Source organism: Scyliorhinus canicula, chromosome 1 (assembly GCF_902713615.1).
Source record: "Scyliorhinus canicula chromosome 1, sScyCan1.1, whole genome shotgun sequence".
In the NCBI taxonomy this organism is placed as follows: domain Eukaryota; kingdom Metazoa; phylum Chordata; class Chondrichthyes; order Carcharhiniformes; family Scyliorhinidae; genus Scyliorhinus; species Scyliorhinus canicula.
Genome location: NC_052146.1, coordinates 229903572 through 229914530, shown reverse-complemented (window position 1 = coordinate 229914530; position 10959 = coordinate 229903572). Strand labels below are relative to the sequence as shown.

Genomic DNA, 10959 nt, shown 5'->3' with positions numbered 1-10959 from the left:
TCAGTAATCTGGGATAGATGCCATTTGGCCCAGGGGATTTGTCTACCTTAATGCTTTTCAACACACCTAACACTTCCTCCCTCGTAATAACGACCTGTTCTAAAGTGTTTAGACATCCCTCAGACACCACCAATCAACACGTCCCTCTCCTTTGTGAATACCGATGCAAAATACTCACTAAGGATCTCACCTACTCCCTCTGGTTCTACACATAATTTCCCTCCTTTGTCCTTGAGTGGACCAACTCTTTCTCTAGCTACCATCTTGTTCCAAATATATGTATAAAATGCCTTGGGATTCTCCTTAATCCTGTCTGCCAAGGACATTTTGGGACCCTTTTTGCCCTCCTAACTCCCAGCTTGAGCTCTTTTCTACTTTCCTTGTATTCTTCAAGTGCTTCATCTGTTTTTAGCTGCCTGTACCTCACATATGCATCTTTTTTCTTTTTGACTAAACTCGCAATATCCCTGGTCATCCATTGTTCCTGAATCCTGCCTTTCCTGTTTGCTGGCACATACCTGCACTCCCATCAACTGCTCCTTAAAAGACCCACATGCCAAAAGTGGATTTGCCCTCAAACAGCCTCTCCCAAACAACAGCCTCCAAATCCTGCTTAATATGGTTGTAGTTAGCCTTCCCCCAATTTAGCACCTTAACCCAAGGACAACACTCGTTCTTTTCCATGAGTATCCGGAAGCTTATGGAATTGTGGTCACTGGTCACCACATGTTCCCCCATTGCAACTTTGATGACCTGGCCATGCTCATTCCCTAGTACTAGGTCCAATATAGCCCCCTCTCTAGTTGGACTATCCACATATTGTTCCAAAAAACCTTCTTGGACACACTTAAATTCCTCACCATCCAGATCCCTAGCCCTAAGGGATTTCCAATCAATATGTGGAAAATTAAAGTCTCCCACTACAAAAACCCTATTATTTCTACATCTATCCAGAATCTGCTTACATATCTGCTCTTCAACTTCCCTTGTGCTGTTGGGAAGCCTGTAGTACACCATCACAGTGACTGCCCCCTTCTGGTTTCTGAGCTCTACCTGCAGTGCCTCGTTATTTGATTCTTCCATGGTGTCCTCCCTCAATACCTGTCCCCTCTAAGGTCAGAATTTCAGGACTGGAGAAGTTAAAAAACTAGAGCTCAAAGATAGTGGAGAGCTTTTTCCCTGACTTCCATTTTACTAAGTTTACCCTTTATCAGTAGAGTTATGGAGCCATTACCGCACAGGAGGCTATTTGGCTCTTCAAGTCCATGCTAGCTCGCTAAAGAACAATCCAATCTAATTCCCCTGCTCTATCCCCATAGCCCTGCAAGATTATTTCCCCCTGCCTATCCAATTTCCCGTTGAAATCAATGATCATCTCTGTTTCCACTACCCTCGTGGGCAGTGTGACCCAGATCATATATAGTGCAGCAAGACCTAAACAATATGCAAACTTGGGCTATTAAGTGGCAATTCCCACCACATGTCACAGGCAATGGCCATCTCAAACAAGAGAGACTAACCACCTCTGACATTCAATGGCATTACCATTGCTGTATCCCTATCAACAACATTTCAGGGGCTTACCATTTATTGGAAACTTAACTGGACTAGTCATATAAATAATGTGGCTACAAGAGCAAGCTGGGCATTCTGCAGTGAGTAACTCACTTGCTGACTCCCCAAAAACCATCTACATGCTGTGTGATGGATTAGTCCCCACTTACTTGGATGAGTGCAGTTCCAACACCATTCGAGCAGGTCAAGACCATCCCGGACAAAGTAGCCCACTTGATCATTGCCCCACCCAACACCTTAAACATTTACTTCCTCCAACAGCTGTGCTCATCATGGCGACAGCACCAGCTGCAAGATGCAGCACAGCAATTTGACAAGGCTTCTCCAATAGCATATCCAAGACCTGCAGTTTTACTAGCGAGAGACAAGAACAGTGAACGCATGGGAACACCTACAAATTGCCTCCAAGTCACACACCATCCTGACTTGGAAATAGAGGGCGCGATCCAATGGCCATGCTGCACCAGGACGTCAGCTCACAGTGGGGCAGTGTGGTCGATAAAAGCAGGGAGACCCCGCTTCCAGGATCTACTCGGCTCGCAACGCCTCGTGAGATCAAATTGGGGGATCCATAGTGAGTTTGAGTTAAGCTGGACGGTCACTTTGAGGATCTCAGAGATTGGGACACCATTTAAAAATAGCTCCGCTCGCCAGAACTCCCCCGTGTACAGAAAGGGGCTACGTGCAGCCTTGGGCCCTGCGTTCCCCACTGAGGCCCTTATACAATGCGAGTTGTGTGTTGTTAAGCCATGTGATTCTTGGCACTGCGATCCCAATTAGTTGAATCGAGCCCATAATTATAATTGCTTCATCATCACTGGGTCAAAATCTTAAAACTCCCCTACCTAACATCATCTTCACCAGATGGACTACAGAGGTTCAAGAATGTGGTTTACCAACACCTTTTGAGGGACAATTAGGAACAGAAAACCAAGTTGATCGAGACAGCAACACTCACATCCGTGAACAAATAAAAAAATTAGATACAATTCAGGTTTATATTAATTAATGAAAAATAATATTAATTATATTTGATTATTAAATGTTTAATTATTGAAAGCAAGACACAAAACATCTCAAAGCTGATCGTTTCTTTAGAAAATATATTCTGTGGAGACAATTTTTTAAAAATCAAACCGTTTAATTCAGCAACAGAGCATAGCCAAGTTACAAATCCAGTGTGAATTTAGCTTTTTGCTAAGCTAAACTGAATTCTTCCACTGTAAATCAGTGTAAGGAATGTAAACATAAACAGACCAGTAATGTTAATTCATGGCACAACATTAATCCCGACGTCTTCATTCACACACAGTGGAGATGGGAGATATGTATAAACTGAGATTATGACATTATATATACGGGGTAATATATTGGCATGATGGAGAATTAGTTAGCAGACAGGAAACAAAGTAGGAATAAATGGGTCCTTTTTTAGAGTGGCAGGCAGTGACTAACGGAGCACTGTAGGTATCAGTACTTGGGCCCCAGCTACTCATAAGATATATCCATGATTTGGATGAGGAAACCAAAATATTTCCAAGTTTGCTGACCATGCAAAACTAGGAGGGAATGGGGAGGAGGATGTTAAGAGGCTTCAAGGCAATTAAGACAAGTTGAGTGAGTAGGCAAATGCATGGCAGATGCAGCATAACGTGGATAAGTGTGAATTTATCCACTTCGATAGGAAAACAGAACAACAGAGTATTATTTAAACAGTGATTGCTCTTGGCATCAAGGTGTCCTTATACACCAGTCACCGAAAGGAAGCATGCAGGTGCAGCAAGCAGTCAGGAAGGTAAATGGCATGTTGGCCTTCATTGCAAGAGGACCCACGTACAGGGGCAACAGACGGAGGGAAAAAACAACCTGCTGGCACACAGTCAGAAGGATTCACTCACACCTGTCCCAGTCAGACGTGACTCGTAGAGGGGAAATACACAGGATCCTCAGATTCAGTGTTCTTCGGGACCATCCTGTCCGATCAGCTATTAGCCCATTACAGAGTCTGATAGCCTCTTTCTCTGTCAATTGGGGGTTAGTTGCATATCAAAGCGGGCTGTTCTTCTGTATAAATGGGAGTGGGTAATCAGCCAAGAAAACGATGATAGCTTCAAGCCTGGAAACCACAGCAGAGAACCTTCATTTGAGGGGCTGGGTGGAGCTTAGAGAGAGTGAAGAGAGAGAGAGAGAGAGAGTGAGAGAGTGTTTATAAAATAACTGGCTAGGTCATCGAAGGCAGAGAGTAGCAATGGAAGGGTGCTTTTCTGATTGGATGGCTGTGACTAGTGGTGTTCCGCATGGATAAGTGCTGGGACCATTGTTGTTCGTAGTATATATCAATGATTTGCAGGAAAATGTAACTGGTCTGATTAGCAAGTTTGCAGACGACACAAAGGTTGGTGGAATTGCGGATAGCGATGAGGACTGTCAGAGGATACAGCAGGATTTAGATTGTTTGGAGACTTGGACGGAGAGATGGCAGATGGAGTTTAATCCGGACAAATGTGAGGTAATGCATTTTGGAAGGTCTAATACAGGTAGGGAATATACAGTGAACGGTAGAACCCTCAAGAGTATTGACAGTCAGATATCTAGGTGTACAGGTCCACAGGTCACTGAAAGGGGCAACACAGGTGGAGAAGGTAGTCAAGAAGGCATACGGCATGCTTGCCTTCGTTGGCTGGGGCATTTGAGTATAAAAATTGGCAAGTCATGTTGCAGCTGTATAGAACCTTAGCTAGGCCACGGAGTATAGTGTTCAATTCTGGTCGCCACACTACCAGAAGGATGTGGAGGCTTTAGAGAGGGTGCAGAAGAGATTTACCAGGATGTTTCCTGGTATGGAGGGCATTAGCTATGATGAGAGGTTGAATAAATTTGGTTTGTTCTCACTGGAATGACAGAGGTTGAGGGGCGACTTGATAGAGGTCTACAAAATTATGAGGGGCATAGACAGAGTGGATAGTCAGAGACTTTTTCCCAGGGTAGAGGGGTCAATTACTAGGGGGCAAAGGTTTAAGGTGCGAGAGGCAAGATTTAGAGGAGATGTACGAGGCAAGTTTTTTTTAATACAGAGGGTAGTGGGTGCCTGGAACTCGCTGCCGGAGGACGTGGTGGAAGCAGGGACGATAGTGACGTTTAAGGGGCATCTTGACAAATACATGAACAGGATGGGTATAGAGGGATATGGACCCTGGAAGTGTAGAAGATTTTAGTTTAGACAGGCAGCATGGTCGTCGCAGACTTGGAGGGCCGAAGGGCCTGTTCCTGTGCTGTACTTTTCTTTGTTCTTTGTTTTAACCACGCCCTGTTATCACTCCTGCAACAAATCGGTCTTTCCGCACCGTCTTAAAGTGTCTCTTAGCCACTGTTGAGAGCTGACCAGATGCCCAAAATAACCTATTCTTGCTATTTTCCATGTTTTAGTTATAGAATAGAAACAAAACTATTTCATCTATAATGCATTGCTCCCCATAAAGTGACACTAAACTTAAATCATGTCTCTGTTTGAGATGAACATGGCACCATTTAGAGATGGCTGTTCTTATTGTACTCAACCAATGTTTCTCCCCCCATCTGCATCATCTAAATAGAAATGATTCATCACACTCGTGTGTGAGATGCCACTGGTGCAAAATAGCTATTGCATTTCCCCATATAATACATCTCAAGTAATCTGCTGGGTGAAATGATTGGAGTTGTTTTGTGCAAAATTAGAAGCCGTTATTTACAGGTGATTGCTATTTCATTTAAGTGACCGACTCACCATATCCCAAACCAAATTGACATAGATCAGAATGAAAGATATATCTTGAAAACAAGATTCATTTTGGTGATGTATCTAGTTCCAGCAGGCAGTTTAAACAACATATTCACCCATTCAAAAGCTTCAGAGGAACTATTATTTTAACGCAGAATGCCAAGTTACTAGCTGTAGGGCAACTAGGGCATTGGTCTACTTCGTACAAAACCGAGACATATTTAAAAAGACCAATTTATTTCAAATTTGTTGTTCATAAGACACAGACATTCCTATTGGTTTACTTTGCAATGATCCAGTAGGAAATGAAAACAAAACTAAACTTTAGAAAATTGTCAAATGTCTGTTTTCTTCCACTATTAAAACATACATTAGTTTCCATGATATAGCCATTAATCTTTTTGGTGTAAGCTGGAACTGGGCTCAATAAGCCAGCAATTGTACAAACGGCAGCACTTCATTCATCCAATGTGGGCGGCCAGTCAACATCTACAGACTAAAAGGAAAAAAAGGTCAACATGTATGTATTGTTTTCCAACTTATGGACAAAACAGTAAATCCACTGCATTGACTGATACTACAAGACTGAGGCTCGTCATTATTAATCACCCCAGAAAATAGGCAAAGCCATTTTTAACACAGAGTGATGCAGTATCTTACACTATCCTAAGGTTTTACACTCAAATTTCCAAATTGGATCGAGAATTGCCTTCCAGGAGAACTTCTGAGCAAAAGTAGGGCAGAGGGGAGGGGGAAGTAGGATCAGGTTACTGATTTGGATGATCAGCCATGATCATAATGAATGGGGGAGCAGGCTCGAAGGGCTGAATGGCCTCCTGCTCCTATTTTCTATGTTTCTATGAAAGTTGATACCAAAATGAAAAGAGAGCATTATGTGATACAGGTTCAGTTCTCTCACTGCATCCATTTCAGGCAGCACGATCGGAGGAAAACTGGGACATTCACCATGCAACCACTCCTTAACGGACTTAAAGCAGTGGGAGAGAGTAGAATTCGGGTACACAGTTGAGGGGTTTCACACTTAAGACGGAGATGGGAATTTTTTCCCAGTGAGTGACTAGTCTGCGGAATTCTCTTTCCCCAGAGAGCAGTGGAGGCAGCGTTATTGAATGGGTTTTTTTAAGGTTAAGTTAGGTTCTTGTTTGACAAGGGAGTGAAAGGTTACATTGGGTGGACTGGACAGCAGATTTGAGGACAGTCAAATCAGCATTTATTTTACCAAATGGCAGGGTAGGTTTGAAGGGTTGTACGGTCTGCTCCTAATTCATGTATGTTCATATAACTGGTGCAGATTTCTATGTTGGAAGGACAAAAAAGTATGAAGGTTAAAGCATGCACTAGAGGCAAGCACCAGTGGATGAAAGCAACATAATATATATATATATATTGTCGTTAACGTAATGATACGTACCACGGTGCACTTTTAAAACAAATGTGACATTGAGCCACATATGACAATATGTTCAGATGTCCAAAAGCTTGTTCAAAGAGGGAGGTCTTAAGGAGTGTCTGAAAGGAGGAAAGTAAGCTAGAAAACTGAGGGATGTAGAGAGGGTATTCCAGAGCTTGGGGCGAGGTAACTGAAGGCACACCACCAATGGTAGAACAATTATATCTGGGTGGGCTAAAGAGGTCAGAATTAGAGGAGCACTGATATATAGAACAGTACAGCACAGAACAGGCCCTTCGGCCCTCGATGTTGTGCCGAGCAATGATCACCCTACTTAAACCCACGTAACCCGTATACCCGTAACCCAACAATCCCCCCATTAACCTTACACTACGGGCAATTTAGCATGGCCAATCCACCTAACCCGCACATCTTTGGACTGTGGGAGGAAACCGGAGCACCCGGAGGAAACCCACGCACACACGGGGAGGATGTGCAGACTCCACATAGACAGTGACCCAGCCGGGAATCAAACCTGGGACCCTGGAGCTGTGAAGCATTGATGCTAACCACCATGCTACCGTGAGGCCCCCATCTCGGAGAGCGAAAGGCTCCAGGAGATTACACAGATAGGGAGGGGAAGGCCATGGTCTTATCAAAAAACAAGGGTGAGAATGTTAAAATCAAACTGTTCCTTGGCTGGAAGCATGTGCTACAGGGCTGATATGGGAACGGGGATGATACAGGCTGTACGTCTGCAGATGGCAAAAGGTGGGAGACCAGACAGGAGTGCGCAGGAATGTGGAGTCTGGAGAAAAAAAAGACATGAATGAGAGATTCAGTAGCAGATGCAGTGAAACTGGGCCACATTACGGAGCTCTGAGGCAGAGGAGCAGGGATAGGCAGACTGAGGCGGAGGAGGGATAGCCAGTGTGAGGCGGAGGAGGAGGAGGGATAGGCAGTGTGAGGCGGAGGAGGAGGAGGGATAGGCAGTGTGAGGCGGAGGAGGAGGGATAGGCAGTGTGAGGCAGAGGAGGAGGGATAGGCAGTGTGAGGCGGAGGAGGAGGAGGGATAGGCAGTGTGAGGCGGAGAAGAAGGAGGGATAGGCAGTGTGAGGCGGAGGAGGAGGGATAGGCAGTGCGAGGCGGAGGAGGAGGGATAGGCAGTGCGAGGCGGAGGAGGAGGAGGGATAGGCAGTGCGAGGCGGAGGAGGAGGGATAGGCAGTGCGAGGCGGAGGAGGAGGGATAGGCAGTGCGAGGCGGAGGAGGAGGGATAGGCAGTGCGAGGCGGAGGAGGAGGGATAGGCAGTGCGAGGCGGAGGAGGAGGGATAGGCAGTGTGAGGCGGAGGAGGAGGAGGAGGGATAGGCAGTGTGAGGCGGAGGAGGAGGGATAGGCAGTGTGAGGCGGAGGAGGAGGGATAGGCAGTGCGAGGCGGAGGAGGAGGGATAGGCAGTGTGAGGTGGAGGAGGAGGAGGGATAGGCAGTGTGAGGTGGAGGAGGAGGAGGGATAGGCAGTGTGAGGTGGAGGAGGAGGAGGGATAGGCAGTGTGAGGCGGAGGAGGAGGCGGGATAGGCAGTGTGAGGCGGAGGAGGAGGGATAGGCAGTGTGAGGCGGAGGGATAGGCAGTGTGAGGCGGAGGAGGAGGGATAGGCAGACTGAGGCGGAGGAGGAGGAGGGATAGGCAGTGTGAGGCGGAGGAGGAGGGATAGGCAGTGCGAGGCGGAGGAGGAGGGATAGGCAGTGCGAGGCGGAGGAGGAGGGATAGGCAGTGCGAGGCGGAGGAGGAGGGATAGGCAGTGCGAGGCGGAGGAGGAGGGATAGGCAGTGTGAGGCGGAGGAGGAGGGATAGGCAGTGCGAGGCGGAGGAGGAGGGATAGGCAGTGCGAGGCGGAGGAGGAGGGATAGGCAGTGTGAGGTGGAGGAGGAGGAGGGATAGGCAGTGTGAGGTGGAGGAGGAGGAGGGATAGGCAGTGCGAGGCGGAGGAGGAGGAGGGATAGGCAGTGTGAGGTGGAGGAGGAGGAGGGATAGGCAGTGTGAGGCGGAGGAGGAGGAGGGATAGGCAGTGTGAGGTGGAGGAGGAGGAGGAGGGATAGGCAGTGTGAGGCGGAGGAGGAGGAGGGATAGGCAGTGTGAGGTGGAGGAGGAGGAGGGATAGGCAGTGTGAGGCGGAGGAGGAGGGATAGGCAGTGTGAGGCGGAGGAGGAGGGATAGGCAGTGTGAGGCGGAGGAGGAGGGATAGGCAGTGTGAGGCGGAGGAGGAGGGATAGGCAGACTGAGGCGGAGGAGGGATAGGCAGTGTGAGGCGGAGGAGGAGGGATAGGCAGTGTGAGGCGGAGGAGGAGGGATAGGCAGTGCGAGGCGGAGGAGGAGGGATAGGCAGTGCGAGGCGGAGGAGGGATAGGCAGACTGAGGCGGAGGAGGAGGGATAGGCAGTGCGAGGCGGAGGAGGAGGGATAGGCAGTGTGAGGTGGAGGAGGAGGAGGGATAGGCGGTGTGAGGTGGAGGAGGAGGAGGGATAGGCGGTGTGAGGCGGAGGAGGAGGAGGGATAGGCAGTGTGAGGTGGAGGAGGAGGAGGGATAGGCAGTGTGAGGTGGAGGAGGAGGAGGGATAGGCAGTGTGAGGCGGAGGAGGAGGGATAGGCAGTGCGAGGCGGAGGAGGAGGGATAGGCAGTGCGAGGCGGAGGAGGAGGGATAGGCAGTGCGAGGCGGAGGAGGAGGGATAGGCAGTGTGAGGCGGAGGAGGAGGAGGAGGGATAGGCAGTGTGAGGCGGAGGAGGAGGGATAGGCAGTGTGAGGCGGAGGAGGAGGGATAGGCAGTGCGAGGCGGAGGAGGAGGGATAGGCAGTGTGAGGTGGAGGAGGAGGAGGGATAGGCAGTGTGAGGTGGAGGAGGAGGAGGGATAGGCAGTGTGAGGTGGAGGAGGAGGAGGGATAGGCAGTGTGAGGCGGAGGAGGAGGCGGGATAGGCAGTGTGAGGCGGAGGAGGAGGGATAGGCAGTGTGAGGCGGAGGGATAGGCAGTGTGAGGCGGAGGAGGAGGGATAGGCAGACTGAGGCGGAGGAGGAGGAGGGATAGGCAGTGTGAGGCGGAGGAGGAGGGATAGGCAGTGCGAGGCGGAGGAGGAGGGATAGGCAGTGCGAGGCGGAGGAGGAGGGATAGGCAGTGCGAGGCGGAGGAGGAGGGATAGGCAGTGCGAGGGCGGAGGAGGAGGGATAGGCAGTGTGAGGCGGAGGAGGAGGGATAGGCAGTGCGAGGCGGAGGAGGAGGGATAGGCAGTGCGAGGCGGAGGAGGAGGGATAGGCAGTGTGAGGTGGAGGAGGAGGAGGGATAGGCAGTGTGAGGTGGAGGAGGAGGAGGGATAGGCAGTGCGAGGCGGAGGAGGAGGAGGGATAGGCAGTGTGAGGTGGAGGAGGAGGAGGGATAGGCAGTGTGAGGCGGAGGAGGAGGAGGGATAGGCAGTGTGAGGTGGAGGAGGAGGAGGGATAGGCAGTGTGAGGCGGAGGAGGAGGAGGGATAGGCAGTGTGAGGTGGAGGAGGAGGAGGGATAGGCAGTGTGAGGCGGAGGAGGAGGGATAGGCAGTGTGAGGCGGAGGAGGAGGGATAGGCAGTGTGAGGCGGAGGAGGAGGGATAGGCAGTGTGAGGCGGAGGAGGAGGGATAGGCAGACTGAGGCGGAGGAGGGATAGGCAGTGTGAGGCGGAGGAGGAGGGATAGGCAGTGTGAGGCGGAGGAGGAGGATAGGCAGTGCGAGGCGGAGGAGGAGGGATAGGCAGTGCGAGGCGGAGGAGGGATAGGCAGACTGAGGAGGAGGCGGGATAGGCAGTGCGAGGCGGAGGAGGAGGGATAGGCAGTGTGAGGTGGAGGAGGAGGAGGGATAGGCGGTGTGAGGTGGCGGAGGAGGAGGGATAGGCGGTGTGAGGCGGAGGAGGAGGAGGGATAGGCAGTGTGAGGTGGAGGAGGAGGAGGGATAGGCAGTGTGAGGTGGAGGAGGAGGAGGGATAGGCAGTGTGAGGCGGAGGAGGAGGGATAGGCAGTGTGAGGCGGAGGAGAGGAGGAGTGATAGGCAGTGTGAGGGGGATAGGCAGTCGTGAGGCTGGAGGAAGGAGGGATAGGCAGTGTGAGGCGGAGGAGGAGGGATAGGCAGTGTGAGGCGGGAGGAGGAGGGATAGGCAGTGCGAGGTGGAGGGGGATAGGCAGTGTGAGGAGGAG

At 50.1% G+C, this 10959-nt stretch overlaps 1 protein-coding gene across 4 annotated transcripts in view; it reads right to left on the bottom strand.

The window, feature by feature from the left end:
* Nucleotides 1-5384: 5384 nt before the first annotated feature.
* The window catches only part of pus10 (pseudouridine synthase 10), a 96733-nt gene continuing 91158 nt past the window's right edge, over nt 5385-10959 (bottom strand). For all 4 annotated transcript variants that reach the window (XM_038809118.1, XM_038809090.1, XM_038809110.1 and 1 more), the window contains one exon: nt 5385-5831. In XM_038809118.1, the coding sequence (XP_038665046.1) occupies nt 5793-5831 (39 nt within the window). In that variant the 3' untranslated portion in view covers nt 5385-5792. The remainder of the gene's footprint in view (nt 5832-10959) is intronic.